The sequence below is a fragment of the Geotrypetes seraphini genome, chromosome 10, assembly GCF_902459505.1.
Source record: "Geotrypetes seraphini chromosome 10, aGeoSer1.1, whole genome shotgun sequence".
Lineage (NCBI taxonomy): Eukaryota > Metazoa > Chordata > Amphibia > Gymnophiona > Dermophiidae > Geotrypetes > Geotrypetes seraphini.
The window spans coordinates 39,393,374-39,406,717 of NC_047093.1; the positions used below are offsets into that span (position 1 = coordinate 39,393,374).

A 13,344-nucleotide genomic window follows, 5' to 3' on the forward strand; every position below is an offset into this window, starting at 1 on the left:
GGTTCATGTAACTTCTTAAATCTAATCTAATCTAAAACTTGGATTTGTATACTGGGTCATCACCTAAGAGGAGCTCGACTCGGTTATCAAAAAAAAAAAAGCAGTAACATAAAGGAATAAAAAATATAAAAAAAAGGGAAAGTGAAAAAGAACTCGGATTAAAAAGTATAACCAAGGAGTCAAGATAGCAGTGTAGTGAGGACGCTGTGTTAACCTTTCCTGCTGCTGACAATATTCCTACCCGTTTTGGCGGGCTTAACTTGGATTTAAATATGCCTAAAAGGAGAGGGAGAATCGCAGCTTCAGCCCGGCAGATTGAACCTACCTTGTTGCGGCAGGAGGTTATCACGGGCTTTTTAACTTCCTCACCAAGGGGCGAACTGGCTGCACCGGATCGGAGAGAGTGTTCGGTGCTCAGAAGAGAACTCTCACTTAGTCCCACGGGACCAGTGCCTCTCCTGCATCCGCAAGATTGGGAAACATCGGGAGCTGAGCAGGGATGGAACTCGGCGTTGCCTGCAGTGCTCGAGGGCTTGACAATGCCTCAATCAGAACCGACTGGGACACCGAAAGCAGAGAAGGCAGCGGAGTTAACAGCACGAGAGGGGCAGATCCCTGTGGTCCCTTCTCTGGTAAGACCAGCTGTAATTACTTTGGAGTCAATATGGTCGGCATTGGACTCCCTCCATAAACTCTGTGCTGGAACCCTTCCCCTGGTCAATATCTAGGCTCAGAGAATTGACAAATTGGAAGGGGAAGTAAAAACTCAGGGTGAAAAATTTGTTCACTTGGACCAGCAGGTCTAAGGGTTATAATCATCTCAACTATTGATAGCTCAGGATAGATTGCTCTTCACCAGGAAAGTGGAAAATTTTGAGAACTATATTGTCTTTGAATCTTAGGATCCTGAACTTCCCTAGAATGTTGACAATCTCTTCAAAAGATTTATTCTATAAATTTCTGAAGGAAGTATTCAAGTACCCTGAGAGTGGACTTCCTCTGCTTCATAAAATATATTTTTTACCAGTATATAAAAAAAAAACAATCCTCTACTCCAGGGGTTCTACCTGAGGCTTCAGACCTTATTAACATTACAAATATCCTGGAAACCTAAGAGGATGAGGTTATTAGTCAAGCGACTCTTCTGGTAACATTCGTTTTCCACCACGATAAGGAGGCTCTCCTAAGACTATTTTTTAGACTTAGAGAAGTGACCTTCTTAGGAAGTAAGATTTCCATGTTCCCAAACACCTCGAAAACAACTCAGACCAGGAGAAGGAGGTTCCTTGAACTAAAGCAACATGTGATTTCACTGGGAGCAAAATTTCAACTCGGATATTCCTGTAAATGTATGATCCTTTTGGATCAGAATTCCTATGTATTTTTTTGAACCCTCCCAGTTGCAATTCTTTCTTGAAGGGAAAGGGATACCAATGCATAGTGCTTCGGTGTGAGGCAATCCTAATTGACTCCAGGTAGAAAAAGGTCCAGTTAATAATTTGAGGAAGTATTGCAACAAGTGTGGTTTATAGTTCATATTATCATATTGTTATAATTCTCTCTAAGATGTGAATTGTCTCCCTCCTGTATGTGGGCTATTATAAGAACATAAGAAGTTGCCTCCGCTGGGTCAGACCAGAGGTCCATCGCGCTCAGCAGTCCGTTCCCGCGGCGGCCCATCAGGTCCATGACCTGTAAGGTGATCCTTGTCTAAACCCTTTAATCCCCCTTGTCCTTCTATCTATACCCTTTCATAACCTATCTCTACCTCTATCTATATCCCTCAATCCCCGAATCCTTCAGGAATTTATCCAATCCTTCTTTGAAACCCGGTAGTGTACTCTGTCCTATCACAACCTCCGGAAGCGCATTCCAGGTGTCCACCACCCTCTGAGTAAAAAAGAATTTCCTAGCATTGGTTCTAAACCTGTCCCCTTTCAATTGTTAACTCTTTAGGGTCTTATGGCCTGTGAGTCTCACATCAATAGTGTGCAAACTCATGGAAACACTAATTAAAAGCAAATTGGACACGATCTTGAATGAAGGGAATCTTCGGGATCCCAGTCAGCATGGATTCACCAAGGGTAGGTCCTACCAATCCAATCTCATCAGCTTCTTTGACTGGGTAACAAGCAAGTTGGACTTGGGAGAGTCTTTGGACGTCGTGTACCTGGACTTCAGTAAAGCTTTTGACAGTGTCCCACACCGCAGGCTGCTAAGCAAGATGGAATCGATGGGGTTAGGAGAGACACTAACTGCATGGGTCAGTGATTGGCTGAGTGGCAGACTTCAGAGGGTGGTGGTTAATGGTACCCTCTCTAAAACATCGGAGGTGACCAGTAGAGTGCCGCAGGGCTCGGTCCTTGGTCCACTCCTTTTCAACATATTCATAGGGGATCTGACTCAAGGGCTTCAAGGTAAAATAACACTATTCGCCGATGACGCCAAACTATGTAATATAGTAAGTGAATGCAGTTTACAGAATTATATGGTGCAGGACCTGCTTACATTGGAAAGTTGGTCCTCAACCTGGCAGCTAGGCTTCAATGCTAAGAAATGTAAGGTCATGCACCTCGGAAGCAGAAATCCATGCAGGACGTACTTCTTGAACGAAGAAACTTTAACTAGGACTTCAGCAGAACAAGATTTAGGAGTAATCATCAGTGCAGACATGAAAACTGCCAATCAAGTGGAGAAGGCTTCATCTAAGGCAAGGCAGATATTGGGCTGTATCAATAGAAGTTTCGTCAGCCGAAAGCCTGAAGTCATAATGCCGTTGTACAGGGCCATGGTGAGACCTCATCTGGAGTACTGTGTGCAATTCTGGAGGCCACATTACAGTAAAGATGTGCGCAGAATTGAATCGGTTCAACGGACGGCCACCAGGATGATCTCGGGGCTCAAGGGTCTCTCGTACGAAGAGAGACTGAACAAATTGCAGCTCTACACTCTTGAGGAACGTAGGGAGAGGGGAGACATGATAGAAACATTTAAGTACCTCACGGGACGTGTCGAAGTGGAAGACGATATTTTCTTTCTCAAGGGACCCTCGGCCACAAGAGGGCACCCGCTCAAACTCAGGGGCGGAAAATTTCATGGCGACACCAGAAAGTATTTCTTCACAGAGAGAGTGGTTGATCATTGGAACAAGCTTCCAGTGCAGGTGATCGAGGCAGACAGCGTGCCAGACTTTAAGAATAAATGGGATACCCATGTGGGATCCCTACGAGGGTCAAGATAAGGAAATTGGGTCATTAGGGCATAGACAGGGGGTGGGTAAGCAGAGTGGGCAGACTTGATGGGCTGTAGCCCTTTTCTGCCGTCATCTTCTATGTTTCTATGATTTGTTTTTCTTTGTATAATTTGATGGCTAAACTCTTTTTTCTGTTACATAATGTTTTATTCATCTATGTATATAAATCAATAAATTAAAAAAAAAAAAGTATAAACAATCTGAGCAAGAACTATTAATGCATGAAGATTATTTTGACAGCCTAGCCTGGAGATCTAAGTATTGTTGGAATAGTAATGTTTTCATAGATTTGCGAAATAATTGAAAAGTGTTATAATGGGGTCATCTTGGATAAAATTTGGGAAGTACGTGTACACTTTAGTCTGGAGGGTAGGCAAAAGGGGTGCTGCAGCAGACATAGGGCTTCTTTTACGATGCCGCGTTAGTGGTTTAACGCGCGTAATAGCGTGCGCTAATTTGCCAGCCGCGCTAGCCGCTACCGCCTCCTCTTGAGCAGGCAGTAGTTTTTCGGCTAGCGCGCACTAAAAATGTGCGTGCGCTAAAGCCGCTAACGCGGCTTCACAAAAGGAGCCCCTAGAGTCCTAGAGCATTCTAAAAATGACGTAACTATTGATTACAAATGAATCCTGCTTTGTTTGTCTGATATCCTAAGCCTCTTTTGGTTTTGATTTCAGGTCATCCTTAACATGTCCTCACTGCTTAAAGCAGAGCAACACCTTTGATCCCTTCCTGTGTGTTTCATTGCCCATCCCCCTACGTCAGACCAGGTATGTGGAAATGGGAATTTATTCACTGCTCTTTGACGGAGTAAAGTGCAGGGCAGAATACCTGGATATTGATCTCTGTTCCTGCGGTGCTCCTGTGTACAGAATCTTATTTAAATTTGACGTTCCTTCTAGTCCAACTCAGATCGTGATAATGAAAATGTCTTAGTTCATTGGCTGTAGTTCCTCAGTCTTGTGTGTTGACAAGAGGATCATAACTGCATGCTAAGTAACTTCAGGGCTCTTTTACAACTTATACAACATACAGCAATCAAATTAATAAATAAAAAAGGCAAATTCGAACATGTCACTCCGCTTCTTAAAGAGGCTCACTGGCTTCCTATCACTTACCGTATAACTTATAAAATTATTCTCCTCTCTTTCAAAATTAAAAACTCTCACTTACCTTCATTTCTTGATAAATTATTAATACCCCAAAGTTCACCTCGCTCTTTAAGATCTACTGATCAAAAACTTCTATATATACCATCCTTAAAAGAATCCTATTACACTAGAAAAACTAATTTCGCAATAACAGCACCTACTTTATGGAACTCTCTCCCTCAATATCTCCGTGATGAATTACAACTACAAAAATTTAAAATCAATCTCAAAACTTTTCTTTTTCAAGATGCATACGACAAACCCTAATCTCAAAAATTTTTTTTTTTTTTTTTTGGAAACAGTCCACCATCTTATTTATTATTCCCCTATCCCTTATGTGTCATCCCCTTTCCCCTCTATATCCTTTCTTCTTTAATTATGTAACTTTTTCCCACCTCCCCATCTTTCCTCACTTTCTAGTTTGTCTGTAAATGTCATACTCGTTCACTCTATCTACTTTTTTACACTCTTTTTATTTCTCTCTATTCTATATTAAATTATGTTTTGTTTTTTCTTTTAATTTTCTTTATATATAATTGTAAACCGGTCAGATATTCATTTTATGATCGGGATATTAAAAACTAATAAACTTGGAAACTTGGAAACTCTTGTACTAAAGAAAGTTAAGCGCTTAAAGTGTGGTTTTACCAGGCGGTAACTGCTAGGAGCTGTGATAACATGAATGAAGGCAGGCCTGGAGCCTAGATAAGACAGAGCCACACAGTAATTGCAGGTAAAAGAAAACAGCATTTATAAAAAGTGTTAGGTCAGGAGCCCTGTTCCATTCACATATCGGAGGAAAAGGCAACGTAAAACTAGTTCAGAAATGTTAGGTTTACCAGATTTTACTCCTGTAAAATCCGGACCGGTGGCCCCACCCCCAGGCCCGTCCAGTTCCACCCAGCCCCACCGCCCAAGTCACGCCCCGTTCTGCCCCAGCCCCACCCCTCTCAACCTGTTCTCGTGCTCAGAGCCGCGTCGGGAGGGCATCTGCACATGCGCGTCGCGATGACATCCCACGCATGTGCGCATGATGTCACCGTGTTGCACGCTCAGATGCCCTCCTGGCGCGGTCCCAAGCTGGAAACTGTGAAAGTCAATTTCGGTGAAATCGTTCACAAACTTATATCTGAGGGTTATGTTGATTCTACTACCATCCACATTTGGTTTTCTGGTTCCACATCATTAACAAGGACCCCTGAGGAAGACATCTAAGTTGAAACACAGACCGTGTTGGGTCCTTCTCATTTCAGACATATGTGGATGGTTATTGCAATTATTTACTGACTGAATAAACACCTGCATCTGGAACATCTTCTCCACAGTTTCTTTTGTTTTACTGTTTTCAAGGCCTACGTTATCACACCTACCTTTGACCTGAATCGAGCCTCTGGAGACACCTGCCACTGCCTAACGCCTCTTCCGGCATTAGCCATGCCTCTAGCAGGATGATTCAGGTGCCATTTGTTTGAATGAATCCCCAAAAAACTGTGGAGAGACGATGATCCTGATATGGACTTTAATGAGGAAAGCAAAGTTCCAAATATGCAATAAAATCAAGTTCCAAACGTACAATAAAATAATCCACATGTATGATAAAAATCCACATACAAATCAGAGGACCTAATTCACTAATGGCGCAGGGCCCAACACGGTCCGCGTTTCGACGAAATGTCTTCTTCAGGGGTCCCTAAAAGTCCTATGTTGGCGCAGGAGAGTCTGGGGTGCATGAGGGGACTTTTGTTTTCCTCCTCGCCCCTTTTTTTTTCTCTCTTCTTCTCCTTTTTTTCCTTATCTGTAGGTCTGTTGGTTGGCCTTCCATTGTAGGTCACCCTTCCTAGGTGTGGGGGGGTTAGGAGTGGGAGGGGGTCTTTATTCTTTGGCAGTGGGCTATCAGAGTCCAAGTCTACTGCACTGTGGTTCATGCTTTAATTATGGTTGGGGGGGGGGGGAACGGGAAGCTGAGGGAATGGGGCTGGTATTGTGTATCATGTTTTCTATTGTTGTCGGTACATAGTTGATTGTAATTTATTGGTTGGATTTTATTATTGAAAATAAAAATTGGTTACACATAGATGCCAGTAGGCACCTTGAAATTTTATTTAAGTACCATTTGAAACAGCGTTTACCAACTTAGGTGCAAGTAGAGCGCCTACCATTAAGGCGCCGTTGATAGAATTTCCACCTAAATGTATAATTTTATTTAACACGTACGATTCTAAGGATAATTTTATACAGCAGTATTCTGCTTATAACCCGCCTAGAACTCCAATTTGCGTGGATTGTGTAGGATATAAGATTGCACCTAGCATATCATAATATATTTTCATTTCCATGGCTTTCCTGGGTTGCAACTTTGTTTGACGTCTGAGGTTGGAGAATTCCTCCAAACAAACTCTGAGCATTTAATTAAAATGCTCAAGGGGAGATTATAATAATAATTTTCATTGCCTGACTTTGTTTCATAAATGTTATGGGGATGTTGCTGCATTTAGACCACAAATCCCTCAGCGGGTGTTGTCTGTCTCAGTGGTGTACTGTCACAAAAATTTTCAAAATGTCTTAAGTACTTCTCCTGTCCCTGCAGACTTTATTAAAATTCCATTATAATTTCAAAATTCATATTAAGAATAACAGCATCACACCAGGATGGCAGAGATGTCTGGGAGGGGGAACTGGCAGTTCCTCCTTAAATTGTTTTGTTTTTTATTGAATTTTAATCATAATCACAAACCAACCAAGCTGTGATATTAAAAACAAAAATCAAATACTGAAGCTTACTAGGTAATTTCCATTCATCAAACTGCATAATTACATTTGTTCAACCCAAATTCAACCCCAAATCCAGGAAATTCAAATAAACAATCTTAAACAATTAAACTAAGACATGGTCCCACATCTAATACTCATGCCCACTCTTACAGTGTTTTATCATCAGGGATCCTAATATAGGAAAAAACTGCTCTCTGTCCCGATTCTCCTGCTCTGGCTGCCCTGCTAAAGTTGCAAATTTTTTTTTCTGTCTGAGGCTCCACTCGGCGTACTGCTTGCCCCAACTCTTCTCTCTCTGGCTCCCTGGCTCTACTGCTCTCTGCCTGCCCTGACTCTCTCTGGCTCCCTTCTCTCTACCTGCCCTGACTCTCTCTGGCTCCCCCGAATCTCCTGCTCTCTGCCTGCCCTGACTCTCTCTGGCTCCCCCGACTCTCCTGCTCTCTGCCGCGATCTGCTCTCTGCCTGCCCTAACTCTCTCTGGCTCTCCTGACTCTCTCTGGCTCTCCCAACTCTCCTGCTCTCTGCCGCAACCTGCTCTCTGCCTGCCCCAACTCTCTCTGGCTCCGTTCTCTCTGCCTGCCCCGACTCGCTCTGGCTCCCCTGACTCTCCTGCTCTCTGCCTGCCCTGACTCTCTCTGACTCCTCCAACTCTCCTGCTCTCTGCCGCAACCTGCTCTCTGCCTGCCCTGACTCTCTCTGAATCCACCTTTCCTGCTCTCTTGCCGCCCTTTCCAGCAGCACGAGCTCGTGGTTTTAACCCACTTTAAACCCGTGGGTTAAAACCACGGGCTGGCACTGTGGGGAAGGGCGGCAGAGAGCAGGAGAGTCGGGGCCAGTAAAAAATGTAAACAAACAAACAAAAAAAACCAGACAGCAAACACATGCGCAGACCATCTACAGGCAAAATAGATGGTCTGCGCATGCGTCGGGATCGCTACCTAGTGATCCAGGTTGGCGGTTGGGGGCGTGCCTACGATCGCCCCCATTGGAATGTTCTTGGTTCCTGAATCAAACGTGCCCTGCCCGGATCGGACACGGATCGGTCACGATCGGGCAGGTTAGTTAATCTAGCCCAAGGCCTTTTATTTTTTCATTAGACTGAACAAAGGCAGACAACTGTTGGGAATCAAATAACAAGTAATTCCCTCAAAAACTATCAGACAATTACAGGGAAAATGCAAAACCTTAGGTTTCAGAAACTTCTAGCAAGTATGGTGGCAAATAGAGAATGACACGGTGACAAAATTCATCACCGTTCCCGTCCCCACGGATAACCGCGGGAAATAATCCCATGTCATTTTCTAGTGTCAATTTCAACCTCAGTCCTTCTACACCAGCATTCTTCAAAGCAAAGCTTGCGGATCAGTGGTTGTGCCCAATTATACTCTGATTCTTCCCTCTCTCCTTAAAGAATGACATGAAGATGGTTTCCCGCGGTTATCCGCGGGGACGGGAACGGTGATGAATTTTGTCACCATGTCATTCTCTAGTGGCAAAGTCAGGTGCTGATGCTGTTTTGGAATATTAGCAAAAGATGGTATCGGAGTGCCAAACATTAGGCAGCAGCGTTTATGTGATGTAAAAGGTTGGTAGCAGTGGCGTAGTAAGTTATGCGCATAACTCAGTGCCAATTAATGCCACCTAAGAGGCATTATCGGTGGTTAAAGCCAATTAGCGCCCGCTTAATTAACCCCCTCCTTTCCTAACGCGCAGCGCGGGTTTTAGCTCCGGTAGCGGCGGGAACTGTTCCAATGCTCATAGGAATTCTTTGAGGGTTGGAGCAGTTACCGCCGCTGCTGGCGCTGAAACCGCGCCACGCGTTAGTAAAGGAGGGGGGTAAGCTAGGCACTATTCTATAACATGCATGCGTAATTTTGTCTGCTAGTTGCAAAATTGTGCAGCCACGTTGATAGAATTAAGGGACGAGCCAGTACTGTTAAGGGTCTGATTTCCAAGCCCTGGATCGTGCCACCGAGAAGTGAGTGCCTCTTTACATCACCTAATTAATAGTAATGCAATTTCTGTGATTTACCGTATTTTTTATTCTCATGTTAACAATGGTAATAAAAAAAAGCCTGGAAGAGAGACATTTTACAATTTTGGGATGAGCAGTGTTAAAAGTGAGATATGGCAGGCACATTAGTGCTGGTGCAGAGCCCGTGTCGCTATCTCTTTCTTGCTGTAAACCTCATTTCTTGTGAAATAGTTAAATATTTATAGCTCCTCTCTCAGCAAGCCGCTGGAGGTAAGTGTTGCAAAGGAGACGGTCCAGTCTCTCCTTCCCTGTACACTGTTGGGCTGTCCCTCGATTCTGTTTCGTACATGATTATTCAGTGCATCTGATTACGGAAATATTCTTTCTCATTTTTGGAGTTGGGGGTGGGGGTTGCAACTGAGAAGAGTAATATTATTTTTTTTTTTTAGGGTAATTTTCAAAACCATCTCCCACCAATTGGAAGGGATAAATGTGTGCAGCTACTTGTTCAGGAATGATTTTTCACGGTGAAAGTGTGGGTGATTTTTTAGTTTGAATAGCCAGCAAAGTCTGCAGAAGCAGGTAAAAAATGACTCCATGAGAGGGTAATTTTCTATAGCAATTTTCATGCATACAGCATGTTTTGCCCACAGAAAAGGACTCATTAAACTGTATGGTAGCTCATGCAGGTTTATGTATGCATGCCGAGATGGCACATAACTTATATAGGTATCCAAGAAGTGGGAGTCAAACAGGCACAATGGGGGAAAGCGAAGTGATCAATTCCGTAAAAGCTCTTTATTGATTTTTTTTTTTATTTAAAAAGGTTCCTATAAAGGACTCAACACAAGCTCTGTTTCAGCTTTCTTTTTTTTTTTTTTTTAATTGAATTTTTTTTAACAATGTAAATAACACAGGGCTCCTTTTACGAAGCCGCGTTAGCGGTTTAACGTGCGTACTAGCGCACGCTAATTTGCCGGCCACGCTAGCCGATACCGCCTCCTCTTGAGCAGGCGGTAGTTTTTTGGCTAGCGCGCGCTAAAAAGGTGCGCGCGATAAAGCCGCTAACGCGGCTTCGTAAAAGGAGCCCACAAAGTCAGGCTATGGATGTGTTTTAGCTTTCAAGCCTTCATCAGCAGTCCAAATCTATATAACACATCAACAGACAATAATAAAGAATTAAAAATTTAAATTTTCTAATATAAATAAATGTATGATCAAATGGCTTCTTGCCAGATTAATCTCATATAGGAGCATGAGTATAAACTGTTAGGTATAACATTGGGGAAGAGCGAACAAGAAAAAGACTTAGGGGTACTGATAGACAGGACCCTAAAGCCGTCGGCTCAATGCGCAGTGGCGGCAAAGAAAGCTAACAGGATGTTAGGCATGATAAAGAAGGGAATCACGAGTAGATCAAGGGAGGTCATAATGCCGCTTTACAGAACAATGGTCAGACCACACTTGGAATACTGTGTCCAACACTGGTCTCCATACCTGAAGAAGGATATAACACTGCTGGAGAAGGTGCAGAGGAGAGCGACGAAGCTAGTAGAAGGTATGGAGAACTTGAGCTATAAGGATCGCCTCAGAAAACTGGGATTATTCACCCTTGAGAAGAGAAGACTGAGAGGGGATCTGATAGAGACTTTTAAATTGCTAAAAGGGATCGACAAAATGGAGCAAGCTCACTCACCAGCAGGGGGAAAGGATGGAGAGCAAGAAATAGCTTTATTCACATTGGCGAATGTGACCCAGACTCGGACCAGAGGCCATGGCCTGAAGCTGAGAGGGGACACGGCCAGGACGAATGTCAGAAAGTCCTGCTTCACACAGCGAGTGGTGAACGCCTGGAACTCTCTCCCGAAAGAGCTGGTGGAGGAAACCACCATTCTAGGATTTAAGGGAAAATTGGACGCACATCTTCTTGCAGGACACATTGAGGGATACGAGTGACTAATGTATGCGCCAGGGTACGCCTGGCTGAGCCTCCGCGTGTGCGGATCACCGGACTGGATAGGCCCCAGGTCTGATCCGGTGCAGGCATTTCTTATGTTCTTATGTTAATAAAGAGCTCTTATAAAAGCAACCCTGAAATAGATAAAATAGTATAGTGTACAAAGGCAAAATAACACATAAGAAACATTAAACAAAATTACACCCCTTTTTACTAAACAGCGATAGCGGTTATTAGCGCAGGGAGCCGTGCTGAATGCTCCGCGCTGCTCCCGACACTCATAGAGTTCCTATGAGCGTCGGGAACAGCGCAGAGCATTCAGCGTGGCTCCCTGCGCTAATAACCGCTATCGAGGTTTAGTAGAAGGGGGAGGGAAGTTTAATAACCATTAAATATATACACAATATACATATTCTCATAATAGAAATGTACACATATTTATACACAATGTACAAATGTACATAATGTAAGCCTCTCTCCAACTTTGGAGCCTCTCCCCTCTTCGGAACTTGAGCTCTCTACAAGTTTTCCGCAAACTTCTGAAAACCTGGCTTTTCTCAAAAATGTTAGCCTCTCTCCAACTTTGGTATCCCAAGTTCTCAAAATCTCTTCCCTAGTCCTCTAAACATTCTTCATTCTTCGACCTCTAACCCTTTATTGTAGGAGGCTTGCGCCAGAAGACGTATGAGGAGAGACTGGAAGCCCTGAATATGTATATCCTAGAGGAAAGGAGAGACAGGGGAGATATGATTCAGATATTCAAATACTTGAAGGGTATTAACATAGAACAAAATCTTTTCCAGAGAAAGGAAAATGGTAAAACTAGAGGACATAATTTGAGGTTGAGGGGTGGTAGATTCAGGGGCAATGTTAGGAAATTCTACTTTACGGAGAGGGTAGTGGATGCCTGGAATGCGCTCCCGAGAGAGGTGGTGGAGAGTAAAACTGTGACTGAGTTCAAAGAAGCGTGGGATGAACACAGAAGATTTAGAATCAGAAAATAATATTAAATATTGAACTAGGCCAGTTACTGGGCAGACTTGCACGGTCTGTGTCGGTGTATGGCCGTTTGGTGAAGGATGGGCAGGGGAGGGCTTCAATGGCTGGGAGGGTGTAGATGGGCTGGAGTAAGTCTTAACAGAGATTTTGGCAGTTGGAACCCAAGCATAGTACCGGGTAAAGCTTTGGATTCTTGCCCAGAAATAGCTAAGAAGAAAAATTTTTAAAAATAAAAAAAAAATAAAAATTTTTTTTAAATTGAATCAGGTTGGGCAGACTGGATGGACCATTCGGGTCTTTATCTGCCGTCATCTACTATATTACTATGTTACTATGTTACTACATCTCCTGTAAACCGTGCCGAGCTCTGCGAACGTGGAGAAGATGCGGTATATAAACCTAAGGATTAGATTAGATTAGATTAGATATAATGGAAGTGCATCGCAGACATATTGAACCTACAGTCATAAATGGAACTGATTAAAAATAAATAAACGTTATATAATGTACTCAAAGAAAGCACTTAAATGCACATGTGCGCAAAAGATTATAAGTGATAAAAGACTATAATTTAATAGTAATATTCTCAATACGAGGAGTAGGAGGCAGGATAGGAACTAGGAAAATAGTGGGATGAAAGGCGGGAGTCTGTGCCATTACAGCTAGTGCTCCCTATAACTGCTGGCCACGTGGCACTTTTAAGGGAAGGGACAGAGCCTGGAGAGATGCATGATGCAATGCAACTAAGGAAGAGAAATGTGCTTCTCTGCAATGTTTTAATGTACACTTTACTTTTATTTTTTAAAGAGGAACTTTGCACAAAAGTATTAGACAAGGCCAGTCCAACTATTAAGCAAGAGTGGGGGTGGGGGTGGAACAAGAGCTAGTACAAGAGCAATGGTGCCCTAGGCAAACCTCAACTCATACATTATTTTTGCCAGGATCATGTAAAAAGGGGGGGCTAAGGCTGGAGGTTTGCCTAGGCCACCCTTGCTCTTGTACTAGCTCTACTATGAGGGATGCTAAGCTCACCACAAACTATAGGGGTTGTTCCATAAATTGGTACCTAAATTAAGGCACCACAATGGGCCACACTTAACGCCAATCTTATGACAGTGTTGTGTAAGGTTACCAGAGGGCCGGGGAAACCCGGACATGTCCTCTTTTTAGAGGACTGTCTGGGTTCCCGGATGGACTTTCCAAAATCCGGCATTTGTCCGGGTTTTGGAAAGAACCTCAG

The 13,344-nt window shown here is 43.4% G+C and overlaps 1 protein-coding gene across 4 annotated transcripts in view; it reads left to right on the forward strand.

Moving 5' to 3' along the window:
• USP43 (ubiquitin specific peptidase 43) overlaps nucleotides 1-13,344 on the forward strand; it is a 481,211-nt gene that overhangs the window by 311,929 nt on the left and 155,938 nt on the right. For 3 of the 4 annotated variants that reach the window (XM_033961845.1, XM_033961847.1, XM_033961848.1), the window contains one exon: nucleotides 3,928-4,020. The exons of the other annotated variant lie outside the window; for it this stretch is intronic. In XM_033961845.1, coding sequence (XP_033817736.1) covers nucleotides 3,928-4,020 — 93 coding nt within the window. The remainder of the gene's footprint in view (nucleotides 1-3,927; nucleotides 4,021-13,344) is intronic. 4 annotated transcript variants of the gene reach the window in all.